This window comes from Leopardus geoffroyi, chromosome C2, assembly GCF_018350155.1.
Source record: "Leopardus geoffroyi isolate Oge1 chromosome C2, O.geoffroyi_Oge1_pat1.0, whole genome shotgun sequence".
Classification (NCBI taxonomy): domain Eukaryota; kingdom Metazoa; phylum Chordata; class Mammalia; order Carnivora; family Felidae; genus Leopardus; species Leopardus geoffroyi.
The window spans coordinates 70011615-70031488 of record NC_059333.1 but is presented as its reverse complement, the minus strand read 5'-3'; the positions used below and the strand labels follow the sequence as shown (position 1 = coordinate 70031488).

The following is a 19874-nucleotide window of genomic DNA, read 5'->3' as shown; positions in this document are numbered from 1 at the left end:
CAAGAATTGTCCAATTTCTGGTTAAGTCCACTCCTCCCCTCCCAATGGCCCTCACTTGATTGAGAACAGAAGCAAGAGAGAGAGAGAGAGAGAGAGAGAGAGAGAGAGAACGAACACTCCCTTTCCTGTCTGGATCACCCCCTTTCCTGTCTGGATCACCCCCTTTCTCAGCACTTGCGTGTGATGATCATGTTGCACAGAACAAAGCAGGTCTGAGGCTCCTGACAGTCCATCTGCCTTTGCCATGGTCAAGTTGGTTTTCCTACGTGGACTACCAATTCCAGGATACTAGGCAGTTCCACTGCCCACTCCTTTCCTCAGAGTAGGGATGAAAAAACAAAATAGGATTTATTACAAGGCTATGAGATGCATCTCTAGAGACCTATTTACAGGGCAATAAGGCAACCTCATGGCCCCTTGCTTACATGCTCTCTTTGTTGTCTACATCTGTCCCCTTTCCAGAGGAAACATTTCTAAAAGCATGAGCCTTTTAGAAGGTATAACTCAGGACACATGAGTTGGTTAGCTGGTTAACCACATTAGTTGGTTAACTGTCTGACTCTTGGTATTGGCTCAGGTCATGATATCATGGTTCATGGGATGGAGCCCCATGTGCGGCTCTGCACTGACAGCATGGAACCTGCTTGGGATTCTCTCTATCCTTCTCTCTCTCTGGTTCTCTCTCTCTCTCTCTCTCTCTCTCTCTCTCTCTCTCAAAATAAATAGACCTTTTAAAAAAAGAGATATAACTCTCTCTCCTAAGAAAGACACAGTCTTATCTGAAAACAAGGACAGGGAGAAGTGGATTGAGCCTAGGAAAGGCTGTAATGTACTACATCAAATGGAATGACCACTGCAGCATCTCCTTCCCACTCCCCTTACTCTTGCTATTTGTCCTGTACTTTTCACGAGCAAACTGGCACTTGGAAATGATTTTTACCCTCAGTTCCTATACTTCAATAAGGAAGGAAAGCAGTGAGTTAGGGTGAAAACATGACTCTGGAGTCAGACGTTTTAAATGCCAGCAGAGCCACTGACAAGCCAGATGACTTGGGGACACTGAGGAATTTTCTGAGCTTTAGTGTTGTCTTCTATAAAACAAGGCTAATCCTATGCATCATTCAGGATTGGTGAGAGCTAAAACATATAATGGAAGTGTAAGCTCTCAAAAATGTGTCCATTCTTTCTTTAGTATGAATTTAAGTGAGTGCGTCTCTACTAGTAATTGAAAGGCACTGTCCTTGTGAAAGGCTTATTATCAGGTATCAGCGAGAAGCTAGAGGAGCAATTGGTAGAAATGTTAGAGTTTCAGTGGCAGCCAGTTGTAACAATGCACAAAAACAACACTTCCCTCAAGGGCCTATAACCAAGGCTGGCATTGCCTTTGAGGCTGCAGCAGAAAAAGGGCAAGGGGTGGGGGATGGCTGGGCCAGGGCTGTGGGTGGCTCTGGGGATATCCTTTCTAAGTGAGGAAGGGCTGAGCCAAAGGACAGACAAAAGGCAGGAACACCACACAACTATAGGATGGCTCTATTTCAATAGTTTGTCTCAGATACCACACTCCCCACTCAGCATACAGGGAGACCATGTGGCCCTCTCCCATCCTTTGCCCGCTAACAGACAGCAGAGGCACCCAGGATGCCTGGCTACTCAGATGTTTTGGGAATGTGCTACATCCAGAGGAATATTTGGCTTGTGTCTATACTACATTGGCATAATCCAGCCCATTCTGCAGAAGGTCCTTGTATGGATGAAGCTTAGTTTTTTGCTTTTGTAGTGGTGGCAAAATAAATATAACATAAAGTTTTTAAGTTCAGTGGCATTAAATAGATTCACATTGCTGTACAACCACCATCCATCTCTAGAACTCTTTATCTTGTAAAACTGAAACTTGATACTCATTAAATAATAACTCTCCATTCCTCCCTACCCCGCTCTAGCCCTGGCAACCATCATTCTACTTTCTCTGTGAATGTGTCTACTCCAGGTAATTCATATAAGTGGGCTCATACAGTATTGGTCCTTTGTGACTGACTTACTTCACCTAGCATAATGTCTTCAAGAGTCATTCATGTTGTAGCATGTATCAATTTCTTTCCTTTTTAAGGCTGAATAATATTCCATTGTGTATGGACCACATTTTGTTTATCCTTTCATCTGGATACTTGGGTTGCTTCTATCTTTTGGCTATTGTACATGATGCTGCTATGAACACTGGTGTACAAGAATCTTTTCATATCCCTGCTCTTAATTCTTTTGAGTATAAATGCAGAAGTAGGATTACTGAATCATATGGTGACTTTATGCTTAATTTTTTGAGGAATTGCCATACAGAGACTATACCACTTTACATTCCCACCAACCGTGCACAAAGATGCTATCTGAGGCTTTCTTTATTGGATAGGTTGGCTCTAATCCATCTGTATTTCTGGCTTGAGGTCACTAGTGACTCAGTCTTTCTGGCACCTGCCAGGCCTCTCACTTTCCAGCATATACTTGCCGCTTCCCCAGAGATGTGGCGCGCTCCCACCATTTTCCTGTCCTTTAGAAGATTCTTTCAGTTCTTGGCAGGGTCTCACCTTCCCCACCCACAGCTCACATCTGTCTGGGGCTGGTGGCCTCCTTGGGTGAGCGGTAGCACTCTGCACAATGCCCAGTGTGACACCCACACTGAGGACTGTCCGCATGGTGGGATCAGAGCCAGCCCTGGTTAAAGCTGTCACGTGGCAAACCCTAGCTTTGTCATCCTCCCTTCTGCCCCATACGGATTCTCGTCAGATGCCCCTTCCCTGCTTTAGTCCTCAGTCTTAGTTTCCACTGCAACTGATCACACTTGACAATATAAGTGGACAAGGTAGTATTTCATCTTGAAGATGAAGATGTTCAGAATCCATCGGAGATTCCCCAAAAGAGGAATATAAGAGTTAGGATAAAATTTGGGGGCTGGAGGCTCAGAACAAAAAACCCTCCTGTATAACTATCATGAACTCAAATGGTCAAGACCTCTCACAGCATCTTTGTGTAATTAGATAAAAATGCCCTTTTGGGATTACATGTGCAACTCAGCTAAAAGACTGAATATTACACCATGTTCTCTGGGCACATTCAGCCTTGTGACTACATGATGTGGTGAACAGGTGCCATCTCTTCCTCCAGGTCCTGGAAGACGCACAGCTTTGCAAGCAGAGCTAATGCTGATTTTCAGCTCCCACTTGCCTACAGGGATAACCATAAGCAGTAGTTCTGGGCTGTTGCTGTTTCTAATGTCAGTTCCTTCCACCATTACCACCTTGTGACAAGGCATTTACATATCATGCTGGCAGGAAATTTGCTTTGAAGATCATAAACTAAGGGTCTATTTATCGCTCACCTAGTGATCCAAAAACAGACAAGGGTCTCCTTGCATCAGGCAGGAAGGCAGCCCAGAAGCCATTGGGCTATCACCCCGACATGCCCCACCAAATACCAAAGCCATAGCCCTGGTCTCCCTTACCCAGCTCCACACACACACGACCAAACAGCATCTCACCTGAGCCACCTCTTCAAAGTCATCATGCCTCTTCTGCAGGGCCCGGGCTCGATGCAGGGACTTCCCAACCCCGGTGTGTTTGCTGAGAAAGGCCTCACCATGGTTTTCAATCCAATCCAACACCTGGTCAGAGAAGGAAGACAGAAGGAAAAACCTGAGACTACATGTGCTACCACAAGAGTCCTACAGTTCCCATCCCAATCGGAAAGCAGCAGTCCAGCTGGAAATGTTCAATCCACTGTCCATCCAGGGGTTTCATTGCTGTCATTGGCAATGTAACAGTCCCACCCTTCACTAAATTCAACTCATCTTTCGTGTCCAGAATATTCCCTCATTACTCTTTCTGTTTTCCCAGGTTTTATTAGTCCATTATTTTAAATAAGCTACACAGACTATCGGGCACAGTTTAAACCTCTTACTACCTTTACTCCAACCACATAAATTCAGGGATGCTGGCAGGAAATTAGGCAGCATCAGGTCAGGGCAGTTCCCTGGCCCTCATGGCTTACTCCTCCCCTACTGCACCGTAACAACGCTCACAGCAGAGGCAACTAGTCATGGGAACCCTGCCTCCTCGGGCTTCTGGGACTCCCTTCCTAATCTTGAGAGTAAAGTCTATACTGGTTAGACCCTGCCTAGCTGCTCCAGATAGTGATCACTAGGAAAACTGTCCTTTCAGTCTTTTTTCCAGCCCTGTCTTCCAACCAGCACTGACCAACTAACAGTTAACAAATAGATAATTTAAGGTCTCTGCATCCTAAGGCCTGTAGTATCTATGATTCTCTGCCAGGAAGCAATGGAGACCCCGTGTTATTTCTAGGCTCAAGATCTAGTGATTTGGCCTCAGGACATTTTCCTTGGTATTGAGAGAAGCTGGAGAAGTAGAGGGACAAGGGAGGGGATGCTGAGAAGGTGAGAAAATATGTTGTCCTGGGGAACACTGGACAGGAGGAGTAGAAACCCCTTAGCAGGAGCCTTGAAATGTACGGGGGGTGGGGGGGTGGGGCGGGGCCTAAAGCCTTTAACACCTGTTTCGCTTTCACATTGATGGCCTAACAAAACTGTGTGCCTCTCAGGGAGAGGGAAGCAGTTCATCTCCTGGTGCTTCAGTTCATCTCTGAAGAGCTAATGCTCAGTGAAGCAGGTGGCTGCAATTAAATCAGTTAGAGTGCACAGACACACCTGTTAGAGACCCTGCCAAGACAACTAAGCCCACTCCATTCCTGTTACTCTGGACTTGACCTGAACATTTGATTAACGATGTACTAGCCTTCCTAGGTTCTAGAATGACTTTCTGGAAAATGATTTAGATGAACTGAGCCTGTTTAAAAGGATGCTTTAGTCCATTCCTCTGTTTCTTCTACAGATTGCCCAGTGGCAAGCAGACAGACCAGATCATTCCATGGACTACAGGCATGGGAGTTCTGGCTCCACAGAACCTTGCCTTTGGCTTCACTTCCTTTAACATTTGAGATAAATTATACTTGCAATTGTGCAAAGTATAGAAGCCTTCAAAGTCTCCATCGACACTATCATAAAGCCCACAATAGGATTGGTATTAGGTCAGAGAAATGTATGTATGAATATAAAAATGAGGTTTGACAAACATTCACTTAACGAAACTGGAATGTCCATTAAAAAGGAGAAAAGAAAGGCTTTTTAGGAAATGACTATATAAACATTGGGTGTAGAGACTTAAATACCTTATATAACAAATTCTGGCAATATATGCTTTTCATATTCCAGAAGCATGTCTGTGAAAATAAACTGCAGTCATAAGTGAACTGGATTTTTACCTTTTGCAAACACTGAAAGGCAGCACTGAAAGGAACTCGAAAGGTTCCTTTCTTAGAGGAAAGAAGAGCCCACGTCTCTCCAGAATTATGTATGGTGAAATTTCAACACACAGAAAATCAGGAGAGTGCATTTTTACTTGACTTGACACAATCTGATCCCACAATTCTCTGTTGTAACGAGGATGATGGGCATCAGCCTGCATGGCCCACAAAGTTTCCCATATATTGTGTACCACAGACAGTGCGGTTTTATTTTTATGCATATTTAAACTTGCATTAATCCCTTTTTGAGAATGAATTGAAATTCATGGATAATTTTGATAATTTTTATATACAAAAGAGCTGTCTTTTGGTTTTTCACAAAGGCTTTGGAATTTATGACAGATTTTCAGATTACAATTATTATTTTTTTATTTAGTTTTGAGCAGTTAAGTATGACTTGCTTGTCTGGCGATGTTTCAGTGAATTTATTTTGTTTCATTTTGTTGTTTCTCTCTCGCTTTAATAGGGTTTGTTATGCTAAAACAAATTGGTTTAACAGGAAAGCTTTTCACCCACTGGTTCACAAATGGTTAGCTTTTATACTCCCTATGGGTGATTTCACAACTTATAAACTGTTTTTTAAAGAGCAATTTGCATCCTATTTAAGTTCTTTTGCTTTCTTTAAAATGTCAGTTCATTATCAGTTAACGACACCAAGGTTACTTAATTAGCTCTACCTTAACCTCTTAAAAATGTATTTATTTCATATTTGATAGGCTTTTATCAGTTCAAACATAATTTTGATTGCTCTGTGTTGTTATATTGTCTCCATTTAGCCTAACTTCTGCCATTGGGACTGAAGCTGGGGAAACACGTGTGATTTCAGCAAAGATGCAGGGACTGCATGGAAATCAGTTTAACAAATAAAAAAGCAAATGATTTAGGATATGGACAAAATTCCTTTAGTAATACCTAGAGACTGCAAACGTACCTGGGAATAGAGAAACATAATCACTATAGGAAGTACTGTTTAAAACGCTGATTTCTGACTATTTCATTTCAGACAGTTCATTTAGAGCCAGCGTTGCCTGACATGCATTTAGACCACATGCTCTCTTGACCCTGATCCCATGTCCCACAATCCTGAGAGTACCGCCCAGCTTCCCACTAGACTGCACAACACAGAAATGTGCTTTCTGAGCAGACACCAGCAGTGCCTGACAATTACATTACACTCTGTCAATGAACGTGCAGCATTGGAAGTCTGGATATCCCTCAGTTTCTGGTGAGTCCCAGACTCTGAGCATCACTGGCTAAAGAATAAATTGCATTTCTAGCCAAATCCCTGAACCCCTACCAAAGTGTGTATACCCATCAAGGTACCCCTTATTAGCTATCCCTGTTTAATTCTCATCTTACGGAATTTTACTTAAAATAATCATTGATGAATTTCAGTCAAGATAGTACAGGTTGATAGTTAATATCTATTAATGGCTTTGAATTGGTATTCAAGTGTTTCCAACATAGGTGGCTTTATTTATTTATTTATTTATTTACTTATTTATTTATTTATTTCAAGTTAGTTAACATACAGTGTAGTATTGGTTTCAGGAGTAGAACCCAGTGATTCATCACTTACATATAACACCCACTGTTCCCAACAAGTGCCCTCCTTAATGCCCATCACCCATTTAGACCATTCCCCCCATCTACCTCCCTTCCAGCAACACTCAGTTCTCTGTATTTAAGTCTCTTATGATTTGCCTCCTTCTCTATTTTTATCTTATTTTTCCTTCTCTTCCCCTATGTTCAACTGTTGTGTTTCTTAAATTCCACATGAGTGAAATTATATGATATTTGTCTTTCTCTGATGACTTATTTCACTTAGCATTTCATCTACATTGTTGCAAATGGCAAGATTTCATTCTTTTTGATTGCCAAGTACTATTCCATTTTGTGTGTGTATATATAAACATATATATACATACCACATCTTCTTTATCCATTCACCAGGTGATAGACATTTGGGTTCTTTCCATAATTTGGCTATTGTTGGTGGCAACTGCACTACTCAGTATTTATCCAAAAGATACAAAAATGCTGATTCGAAGGGGCACATATACCCTAAGATGGTTTTATTTTTTAGTTTTTGTGTTCAGGTTCTTCGGGGATCAAAGAAGCACATGTGGGATGTGAATATCACATATTCAAACAGATACTTACTAGTCTTACTGTGCCCCAGTGCCGGGCACTAGAATAGCCCAGAGTGCAGTATGAAACAAGGCAGGTACCACCCTGACTCCGGGAGCTCAGTCTATGGGGGGAACAGGCACCAGGCATGAGATCACACAATTGGTCACTTATTGCAATGGTGAAAAGTGCCAACAGTCAGGGAAGGCCTCTCTGAAGAAGTGAGGTTTAGCTGAGACCTGAGAGAGAGTAGGACTTAACCAAGCAAGGAATGAAAACCATCAGCACGGCTTGAATAGGGGTAAGCAGGAAATGAGCTGGGAGAAGGCAGGAACCAGACCTGCCGAGCCCCAGTGTGCCCAGTCAGATTCCAGGGTTCATCCTAAGAGCCACCAAAGGGCTACAAGGAGGAGAAAGACCTGCATTTAAAAGCTATTGCTCTGACTGCTTTGTGGAGATTCCAAGGAAAACAAGAGTAGAGGTGAGAAAACAGGACGTTATTGTAGAAATCCTGACAAGAGGTGCTGGTGGCTCAGGCAAGTCTGATGGCGGTGTCCGTGGAGACACAGGTCTGAGTAATATTTGGGAGAGAGAATGGCCAGGACTTGGTGGTTGGGTATGGGGGCAATGGAGAGGCAGGTGGAGGCTGACCCCCTGAGGCATGGCTTGGAATACAGCATGGAAGAAAGGTCCGGTCACCGGTGTAGAAGCAAATGAGTTACGAGGGATGGCACAGAGATAACAGATTTTTGTTTTCTTTCCATTTTCATATGCTCTGGTTTTGACAAATGACAGTTATGCCTGTGAACTTGAGTGGGAAGCAGTACCCAGTGATAGTTGTCAATCTGATTCTGGCAAGATGTGCCCTTAGTTTCAAAGGAGCAATTTTTATACACTCAGGTTTAAAAATAAGTTATAAATTGTTAATATAGTTGGATGCTAATAATAAAAAAAATAGGGGCACCAATCCATTTGAAAAACACAAATTTAGGCTTAAATGGAATTAACCTGTGCATTCTTGAGTGACATTTCACTAGAACATAGTTTTTGAGGGGCTCCTTAACCTGACGTGCAAAGTCCTCTGTGGTCACCCCACCCCCTCTCAACCCACCTCCAGTGAGTCCCTGCCTCACCCCTAAATGCCCCAAAACCTGCTTCTTGCCTCCTGAGTTTTACTATTTTTAACTTTACTTGAAATGTCCATGGCCCTTTTTTCTCCCTACATCCACTTCCCAGCTTCCTTCCTACTCATCCTTGAAGCACCATCTCAGAATTACTAGTTCTGGAAAGACTATTATAAAGACTTCTCTTCAATAAACCGCCCAGGCTGGGGGGTGGGATGCCACTCTTCCCTGATTCTTTTCAAACCACAATTACTGCCGCCAGGCCTGTCTCTCCCACTAGACTCTGACATCCTTGTGAGACACAGAACAGCCTGGTTTGCTCAGGACGTGTTGAACTGCACTCGGCTCACACTCATCCCCAGCACAAGACTTTGGGGTGAATGTGTCAGCTCCATGCTCCCCTCCCTCACTCTGTCATAGACCCTCTCTCAGTCTGCACCCAGAGTTCTCTCCTGGTGTGCCTCCACCCTCCCCACTGCCCCACCTGACAGGTGGTTAATTCCTGAGGAGTGTGGGATTTTCACCACTGTATATCCTACCCTTCCACCACCTCCCCCTGCCCCCAGCATCCCTGCCGGCCCTGCACATGCAGGAGATACTGGAGAACATTTCTATCTGGGAGCTGTCAAGGGCAGACTGGCTGAGCATCCTGCCCTACTGTCAAGGGCAGTCTGGCTGAGCCTCCTGCCCTACCATCTTGAGAGAGGCTGTGCCATCTTATTCTGGAGGCCTGATCTGTGCCCTTTCTTTGGGAACAAACACCCAGGACTCCTGGCCACTCCAGCAGGCAGGCTGTCTTAAAAACAACTTGTAAAGCTCTTCTTCCTTTCTTGTGCCCCAACTGTTCAACCAGAAATTAGTCCTTTCCCAGAACAGTCTTTTCCAAGAGAGATACTCACATCCTGAACCGGATACTGGAGCCAATCTAACAGCCATTACACATAATTCCCTAATTGCCCCCTTTCTTCCTCATCTAATTGTGTTTATTCCAATGAGCACACAAAAGGCAGGGTGCTTTTCAGGGCAGGAGACAGGCCTTTCTAGCTGCTAAGGGAAAGAAAAGAAGTCATTTTGAAGAGAACTATTGATATTTTTCTAAATGGTGGCCATGAATGCAAATGAATTAATGGGAGAAAATCAAGGGCCTAGCTGCTTGCTGTTATGGGACTGATTTTTTGAATTCTTCTAATGTGATGGAATCTTAGTTTTAGAGGCAAACCAGAGATATCCACCTTAGAAATTTTAAGTTTGTATCTCAGCTCTACTTACATATAAAAGTATTTTAGGTTCCTAAAGCATCATTAAAATGTGGCAACACCATGGTCAGCATGATTTGTAGACACCATCCTTGGGATTAAGAGGAACCTAGATTCTGGTCCCAGCTCTGCTCCTAACCAGCTGTGATCCAGCTGGGTGTGCACCTTCTCATCTCTGGACCTCACTGCCTCAAATGAAAACGCTGGATCAGACCATCTCCCTAAGTCTTCTTCCAACTCAAATATTTCTTTATTTATATGGAGGTCTTTTATTATACGGAGGGTACAGCAACTCCCCTCCTCAGAAGAAGAGACTACTGTCTGTGGAGGGTTCACTCTTTGTCAAGCACTAGGCCAGGGGATGTGGCTCATCACCTCATCTGTGCTATCTCACCACAGCACTGGGAAGTGAGAGTTATTATCCCCATGTTTGGATGAAGCAAATAAGTCTCAGAGAGGTTAATTAACTTGGCTGAGCTTGTGCACCTCTCAAATAGTGGAGTCAGGATTCCCTCCTCAGGGGTTCCAAGACCACTTCCTAATAAATTTCCCCTGGTTACCTCCCTGTGTGGACACCTCTTTACCCTGTTTGGACTCAGATTCTCTAAGTGGGGTTGCCCTCTCTGCATGGATGCCCTCCTCACTCAGCCCGGGCCGTGACACTGCACACCGTAGTGCCTGTCCCTTGTGGATGGTCTCCTTACCCTGCTCAGTCTGCACCTACCCCAGGCCACCCTCTCTTACAGGTGCTCTAACACCCTGCACCAGGATGCCCCTGTAGAGGGACTCTCTCTTCACTCCGCTCTGGACCACACTTCCTTGGGGACTTCTGGTGCTGAGCTGCCCTCCCACACAAAGATAATCTCAGCCCACTTGGGCGCTGACCTTCCTGAGCCACTGCAGCCCTCTCACCCTGTGGAGATGCCCACCTTGCTCAGGCCCACTTAAGAGGAAGAACCTGCCCTCTTTCAGAAACATTTCTGTATTAGCTCCTTGGACACTGTCCTCAATAGGAATTGCTCTTGACTCACTTACCTTCACTGTGGTCTTCTTTTCTGAACTGTCTTAGTCTTCCCAGCCTCTAAATTTTGGAATACCCAAAGGTTTGGGTTCTGGATCTCTTCCCTCTCTTGTCTTACTCCCTGCATTATCTCACCCAGTTCCATGGCTTTAAGTATCATTGATAAGCTAGTCATTTCCATAGTCACAGCTCCAACCTGAATTTCTCTCCTGAGATTGACTCATACCCAATGGCCTCCTTTCCATCTCCAATTTGGCATATAATGGGCACCACAGACTTAACATATCTAAAACAGAGCTCTTGATTCTCTTCTGGCCTCCTTTCCTGGTGTTCTGCACTTCAACAAAAGATACCAGAATTTGCCCCACTGCTTAGCTGCAAGCCTGAGATTCTTTCTTATTAACCCTTTCTTATACACAGTTTCTTACACAACCACTACCAATCCAAGCCACCAGCATTCCTCCCTCACCCCCCAGCCCTCTAAGTGGTCTTCCTCCTTTTTTTTTCAATATTTTTTTTTAACATTTATTCATTTTTTGGGAGATAGAAACACAGCACGAACAGGGGAGGGGCAGGAAGAGAGGGAGACACAGAATCTGAAGCAGGCTTCAGGCTCTGAGCTGTCAGCACAGAGCCTGACACGGGGCTCAAACTCATGAACCGCAAGACCATGACCTGAGCCGAAGTTGGCTGCCTAACTGACTGAGCCATCCATGCTCCCCTAGTCTTCCTCTTTTTACTCATGACACCCACAATCACTCAGGAGCTGGACCTATTTCTTTAAACATAAATCAATTCACAACATTCCCTTTACTAAAGACTCTACAATTGTTTCTGACCATACTTAGAAAATCCAAATGGTCTTTCTAGCTTATAAGTCTGATTTGACTTGGACCATTTTCTCAAACTTCTCACCCTTTTGTCCCACTGTCTATTCAACAGCCACCCTGGCCATTCTCCCATCTTCGGGAATGCACCCAGCTCATTCTGGTATCAAGGACTTCTTAGATCCCATTCCACATGCCTGGAACCTCTTCTTTTTTTTAAATTTTTTTTTTCAACGTTTATTTATTTTTGGGACAGAGAGAGACAGAGCATGAACGGGGGAGGGGCAGAGAGAGAGGGAGACACAGAATCGGAAACAGGCTCCAGGCTCTGAGCCATCAGCCCAGAGCCCGACGCGGGGCTCGAACTCACGGACCGCGAGATCGTGACCTGGCTGAAGTCGGACGCTTAACCGACTGCGCCACCCAGGCGCCCCACCCTGGAACCTCTTCTTAAACACATCCCCATGGCTTATTCATTCAGCTTTCTCTCCATACATCGCTGACTATCACTATACGAAATATTATATATCCATTTGTTAGTGGTGGTATTTTCTCTCTTTGTCCTGAATGTATGCTCCATGTGAGCAGGGGCTTTGTTAGTTCGCGGCTGGGTTCTCAGAGAGCATTTGCTAAATAAATGACTGAATGAACTCATCCCATCTGATTTGAGAACTTCCTTCCTGTATGATTAAAGGAAATGGAGACAACTGACAAACACATGAGGAATCAGAATTCCAGCTCTCTGATTTCCTCATCTGGCTCCCCCTGATCAATCATCTTATTCGACACAGGTTATTAAGCCTGCGTCATAATCTGATTCACAGTAAAATAAGCAGGAAGTTTTTCTTGTTTTAAGTAAACTGAAGAACTCCTCCCTCTCAGCAACTACCCCTTCCCCCCCTTCCCCAGGCCCTAGGCTCCTACTCTTCAGAAAACCATATTCTGAGGCCAGTAAAAAAGAGCAAACACAAATCAGCTGTCTACAACATATTTTGTTCTGTTAAAGGTTCCAGTACACACGATGTATAAGAGCACCCAGGGCAGTCTATCATGTCATTATTTCTTTCTCCTGGCAGAGCACAGTGAATGTGAGTCCTGAAGGGGAGTGGCTCACACAGTGCCAGTACCACTCAGTTCCCATCACCTGAGCCCGGAGAGCAGTAGGTGCTATTGAAATGCCCACTTACCAGCAAGTCATTTTCTGTCCCTTCTTTGGAACAAGTATGATCAAAATAAATGTCTTGGCACTTCTCCAAAGAAGACATTCAGATGGCCAGCCGACACATGAAAAAATCCTCAACATCACTCATCATCAGGGAAATACAAATCAAAACCACAATGAGATACCACCTCACACCTGTCAGAATGGCTAACATTAACAACTCAGGCAACAACAGATGTTGGCGAGGATGTGGAGAAAGAGGATCTCTTTTGTATTGTTGGTGGCAATGCAAGCTGGTGCAGCCACTCTGGAAAACAGTATGGAGGTTCCTCAAAAAATTAAAAATAGAACTACCGTATGACCCAGCAATTGCACTAGTAGGTATTTATCCAAAGGATACAGGTATGCTGTTTTGAAGGGACACATGCATCTAATGTTTATAGCAGCTCTATCAACAATAGCCAAAGTATGGAAAGAGCCCAAATGTCCATCGATGGAGGAATGGATAAAGAAGATGTGGTATATATATACAATGGAGTATTACTCAGCAATCAAAAAGAATGAAATCTTGCCATTTGCAACTACGTGGATGGAACTGAAGGGTATTATGATAAGTGAAATTAATCAGTCAGAGAAAGACAAAAAGCATATGACTTCACTCATATGAGGACTTTAAGAGACAATACAGATGAACATAAAGGAAGGGAAACAAAAATAATATAAAAACAGGGAGGGGGGCAAAACAGAAGAGACTCATAAATATGGAGAACAAACAGAGGGTTACTGGAGGGGTTGGGGGGGAGGATGGGCTAAATGGGTAGAGGCACTAAGGAATCTACTCCTGAAATCATTGTTGCACTATATGCTAATTTGGATGTAAATTTTTAAAAATTAAAATTAAAATAAATAAATATTTAAAAAGTAAATAAATAAAAATGTCTTGGTATGGCAGGAGAAGCTATCATTTTTCTGAGAAATCTCAGCTGAAACTCATTAGCAGGTGTCTACTCTTTTTCCCCTGAGAAATGTGGTCTCTTGGCCTGACAGACAAATGCTGGGCAGAAGCTGGTCAACAGATATGAAGCCCTAGAGTTTCAGCTGCTTCCACCCTGCAGCCCTCTACTCCCAGCCAGCCCACACCTGTCCCTTCTCAATGAGGCCAAGGCTGGGGTGACGGGAACTTGTCTTTGTCCTCGGCATCTCCCTGAATCTCTTCACCCTGGTGCCTTGATGCCTGTACTTCTCATCACTAAGGCCTGGATGTCTTAAGTCAGAGGTTCTCAAACTTCAGAATACTTAAGAGTCACCTGGTGTTCATTTTAAAACTTAGGGCAGGGTGTCCAGGGCAGCTCCCCCCCCACCCCCCCAAAATGTGCCACTTTGGCATGTGGATTATTTTGAGCTGAAGGCACTTGAGACCCTGTGGTCTCCCTTAACTACACAGAAGAATCTAAATTGGGTTTAGAATAAGGGTTATTAGCAGAGACAAATTTTATCTGAGTGACCCATAGGGTAAACATCTAATTACCAAACATCTCTGCTCTTCTTAATGCCCTGTGACACGCATTCCTTTCCTCTGCAATGTCGGACCCCCCACCCCATTCTCCTTAGTTCAGAATGACGTATATACCTCATTTTGCCTGTCTTTGGAATTTTCATGTTTATGTGGATTCCCCATACATATACCTATTAAATTTTATTTAATCAAACTCTATTAATCTTTCTCATATCAATTTGATTCTTAGCCCAGCTAGAAGGACCTTTGAAGGGATAGGAATCCTTGGTCCCCAAGAATGGGACAGGCCATTCTTGCTCACTGACAACAGACCCCACATTATCCACAGATTCTGAATCAAAAAATACAGAACAGGGCTAGATAATCTGCGTTTGTAACAAGTTCTCCACTCTGAGCAGATGATTTTAATGCCAGGAGTCTAAGGACCACACTCTGAAAACATAGTTCCGCATTTGCACTTGACATCTTGCTTGTTTTCCATTAACAAAAGGTCCTAGTGATCTTTTCACAGGTGCTCTCAAATCTACCCTTGCCCCATTCCCTAGTTCATGCTTTATGGCCACATGATGATTGTGGCTCCCAGAAGCCTCGCACTCCAACTCAGCTTTCCACTGGTACCAAGTCACCTCAGACTCACTCCGATAGCATGTTTCCTCTGCTCAAATCTCTGAATAGCTCTCCACTGGTTATAAAGTGCTAGTCTTTTTATTCTTTAGCCTTGTATTCAAGGTTTCAGAAATAGCTTGTTGGGTCAAGGACACGGTGAGAATAGGGGTTATCAGAAAAACAGGACCCTGGAAGATAACAGGCTTCTCAATAATTAACATAATAATAAAAAGGAATTAAGGACATTAAATGAACTTAAAATTTCCATGCATCAAGGAAGCCCTGAGGCTCAGTAACTCCCGGGAAGGGACTTCTCTCACCATCTCCCAGGTGCCACCAGCCTCCTAGCCCTGCCAGTTGGAGGCACCTAGGTCCTTCCTTAGAAAGTGCTCACCATGGAATGACTACTCTTCAATCAGAGAAGAGTTTACATACCGAAAATCAAAGTAAGCACCAAGAGAGAGACCGTGACAGGGAAGGGGAGAGAGGAAGGCAGAAAGTAGGGCCAAGAGGAAGGGGCCCCAGGTGGCATGGGGAGGGATTGGAGGATTAGAGTATAGAGTGTGAGGGGTACTAGAAATCCAAGCAATTCCCAGGCAGGAGGGTCTGAGCATGTCTGAGGCAAGCCTCTAGAGCTCACTCCCCAACCTTGCCAATTCTAGGTAGGGAACACTTGGAGAAGGCTGGATGGACAGAGGGTTAGAATGCTTCCTCTAAGATCAGGGACACCAGAGAGGTTAAAGTTTAGGATGTTTCCCTATCTTCTCTCCAATCAGAAGGCAAACCTAATGAGGAGAACCCTCCCTCGATTCCCTCCCTATCTTCCCCACTGCAGCTGAGCCTCAACCCTGGTTTCTTTTGGGGTGTTCACCCTCCCCAAAGAGTCACCTATCATCTTCTTGAATGTATTTCAGTGATTGGATTATGACCATCAAATAACTTAATTGGAAACTTTAATACTGCTAAGTACTCGCATGGGCAAATGGATATTATTCAAGATACATGTCACAAAGAAGAGCATCAGCAATGCTGAGAACACGAGTGTGAAAAACATGAGAATGGGTAGTGTCTGTTCTAGGGAAATTTGTATCAGAGATAAATGACTGTAGAAGGCAATTTTATAATGACACAGTAGATGGGGAAGAGTGTTTGGGTATGAGTATGACTTGTCTGTGTGAGACTTATGGACAGGGGGTTTGAGGATGAATCTCAGCTATCAGGCTACATGACCTTGGGCAAGTCCCATCCTTTGGGACCAAGTTGTCCACCAGGGCCCTTTGAGCAATGGCATTCCAGCAATAATTTACAAACATCTCAAGGGGAGAGCCTGGATCTCTCTGCATTCCCGTCAGGTAGCATAGTGCCTGTGGCATAGCAGAGAGGCTAAGAGCAAGACCTGATGTCAGACAGACTTGGATTTGAATCCTTATTCTCCTACTAACTGTGTCACCTCAGGCAGATTTATTAAACCTTTCTAAGGCTCAATTTCCTTACCAGGAAGATGGGAGCCAAACTATCACCTGCTTCATAGGGTTGGCAGATTAAATAAGAAAAGGCAAGTGAAGAGATTAGATGCTTAATCATAGGTACCCAGAAAGATGATGAATCCTGAGCTTTAAACAATACAACTTTTATAGGCACATTGAATCCCAGTAACAAAATCTCAGGGTTGGAACCCAACCATCTCTCTGAGGTTTGAATACTCTCCACAACATATTCAACAAGTAACCAGTTCACATTTCAAATTTTGCAGATGGTTCTCCCTTGTGTGTTCCCTCATCTACCTGGGACTGCACCCTGAGCATTTTCCTTCTTAGATACTTTCATCCTTTCCTAGAAGAAGAGTTCATTTCCAGACCCATCATCATTCTGGTCACTCTTTTCTAACTAATCATTCTATGTGCAACCCAAAGTGCTCATCTTTTATTATGCAAAATTTCAGTTGGATCATACAATGTCCAAACTGGTTTAGTATGATTAAGGGGCTGTAGTCACTACTGCTAGTAAGAGATTGAATATCTAGAGTTTTAAAAAAATCACTCTCAAATCCTTTTTACATATTCTTTGGCAGGCAGGAACTGACATCATAAAACCTATAATTTTCCATGTGAGGCTCCAAAAAACTGATAGAAACAGGTGAGATTCACATGTACTACAAGAACTATGGACTTTAATATTAACACAGTCATTCAGAAGGGAAAATCACCGAGCCTGATAAATTCTGCCATCACTGCCCTTCACCAGCTCACCCAACTGGACTGTTTAACAACAAAAGACATTGTTTTTAAGGGAATGCATTGGAGCTTCAAACCTCACTGTCCCACCCACACCACTGAGACCACCCCTAACCCTTCCTGCCTTACCTCCCACCTTCTCTGACAAGGGTGGGCACCCAGTTAGACTTCCTCTTCTCTGTCCCCTGGCTATACTTAGCTCTGCTTCCTGGCCTTCTCCAGGAACACCATCTCCATCTCCTCTGCCTGAGCTCTAAGGACCACTGCAATCCCACCCCAAGCACAGGGAACTTTCCCTGCTCTGACTCCACTAGCCCATGGTTATTTTGCTTCTTTCGCTCTGAACCCAGACAGCTGTGTGCCATTCATACATCCTTCAGTGCATATGTCTTCTCTCAGGCGAGGGACCGGACTCCCAGCACAGGGTCTCGCACACAGCAGGTGTTCTAAAACATTTCATCAATTCATTCTTGCAAAAAAACAGAGGGAGAAGAAAAAGAAGGGGAGGCAAAATAAGATGATCTGCAGACAGTGTTCAAAACCAGTTGCTCTGGCTGTGGAAAACAACAGAACAGAGTTTGCATCTACCAGAAAGATCAAGAATCTAGCTACTCTTTGTTCTTGTCAGCACAAAGTCCGGCCTCTCTGGGCTGGGAAGTAGTCCCTTACACCCCTGGAAAGCCGCAGAAGTTAGGGGGAAATAGAAGGTGGAGATAGGCTGATGTTGTCATGGACTGCCCTTTCTGGCTCTTGCTCAGTGCTGTCCTACTCTAAACAGGAAAAACAATAGTACTGAAAATTATTCTGCTGGCGATACTACAGCAGGGTCTGGCTTATCTGCACCTTTCTGCAGCTTAATGAACCCCAATTCCAGTTTGGTCCTTAGAGATTTATTTCCATTGCCCTCAGGCCCAGCAGGGAAGAGAAACCTGAGCACATCTGTTGGGACTCAAGGGAGGGCAACCACCAGGGTGATGTGCCTGGTTTCAGAGGTTTCAATGAAATCCTTTTTCACTGGTGCCTACCCTTGGTCTTCATCTTTTTGCTTTACTCTGCTTTGGGCCCTTAATGGGCAGAATATTCCTACTTGGGCAAAGACCATGCCCAGTAATGGCAATGGGGCAACAAGTCAGGCAGGCAGAGGCTGGCTCGCTCTTCTGACCTCTCTTCTCCACCAGCAGGAGACTCTGTCTCTCCTTTTTTGTGCCTCCCTCCCTCACTTTCCTCTTTATGTTTCTCCTCCCATCCATGGGTGTCTGTTTCTCTGCCCTCTGTCTTCAAACCTTTCTCCCTTTCTTCCTTTGCCACATGGGCTGTCTCTGTCTCTCCCTCTTCTGTTTTGGGATATGTGCATGTGTCTGTCTGTCTTTCCCCTCCCTATGTTAAGTATGCATGTGTGCTTCTTGTCTCTCTCCCTGGTCTCCTTCTCCATCTGCCTGGCTCCTCTCTTGTGCGGCTTTTCTGTAGGATATGTGGACAGGGAGCCAGGACACTTAGCTTCTGGTCCTGGTACTACATTAACTAGCTGTGTGGTTACAGCCAAGTTATTTCACATCTCTGGACCTCAAGTGCCTCAATCATAATGTAGGTTAGACTAGATGGTCTTTCAGGTCCTTGACAGCTCTGAAATTCTATCACTGAATGAAAAGAACTCAGAAGATCCCAGAAGCAGTCGCTATTGTTAGAAACAAAAGGCTCATGTGTGGTAGGGGGGTGGGGGCAGGGAGGGGGGGGGTCCCTAACAGCACAAGCACCAGGTGGCGCTGGAGTACCACTCAGAGGATGTGACTAACAACCCAGAACACACTGATGGAGGCTTTACCACATGCAGGGCAGCCAGGGTGCTAAGCCTTGCACTTGTATCTCATTCAGTCCAATGAGATAGGTACGATGATCGTTCCTATTTTAGAGATCAGGAAACGGAAGCACCAGAGGTGAAACGCCTTGCCCAGTCATACAGCCAAGACCTGTAGAACAGGATTGGCCCTCAGGGTGTCTGGTTCCAGAGCCTGTGTTCCTAGGCACAATCTGTATTGTTCCAGCCACTGATGCTCACTCACAAGCTCTCCACTTAGGCTGCCAAGTAAACATCTTAGACCCCAAATGTGCTGAAGAGTCTTGGATACAGACTATAGCGTTCAGTCAATCCTCTCCTCCCTCAAGACACCAACTCTGACTTCTCATGCCTCTGCCTATAACTGTTCCATCACTACTCTACTGCACTGCACACTGATTGGCATGTTCTGGTAGAACTGTTCTTTATATTTTCAAATGGGTATGTCTTGAGCCATTCTAACTAACTAGGCATCCTGCCAGAATCTAATGCAGTACAGTTCTAGGCCCATTGCAGAAGCCCGAATTTCTGAATTACTGATGAACACTGGGATACTTTGTGAGCACTGAGGGTATGCCCCCATATCTTCCACCTTGGCTGTAAATACTTGGGACCCTCAAGACTTTCACATCACTATTTCACACCACATCACAGGCAGACTCCAGCTACTCCCTGCAACTACCAAATGGGCTGAGCTACCCCACAGAAACAGAAACTGGGGGTCCTCTAATGATAATGTCAGCTCAAGTCAGCAAATATAGAGAACCCCAGCTTCATGTCAGATACAGCTAAGAGTT

The 19874-nt window shown here is 44.4% G+C and overlaps 1 protein-coding gene across 21 annotated transcripts in view; it reads right to left on the bottom strand.

Annotated features, from left to right (window-relative positions):
* KALRN (kalirin RhoGEF kinase) overlaps positions 1–19874 on the bottom strand; it is a 675561-nt gene that overhangs the window by 363336 nt on the left and 292351 nt on the right. For all 21 annotated transcript variants that reach the window (XM_045502312.1, XM_045502314.1, XM_045502313.1 and 18 more), the window contains exon 10: positions 3530–3652. In XM_045502312.1, coding sequence (XP_045358268.1) covers positions 3530–3652 — 123 coding nt within the window. The remainder of the gene's footprint in view (positions 1–3529; positions 3653–19874) is intronic.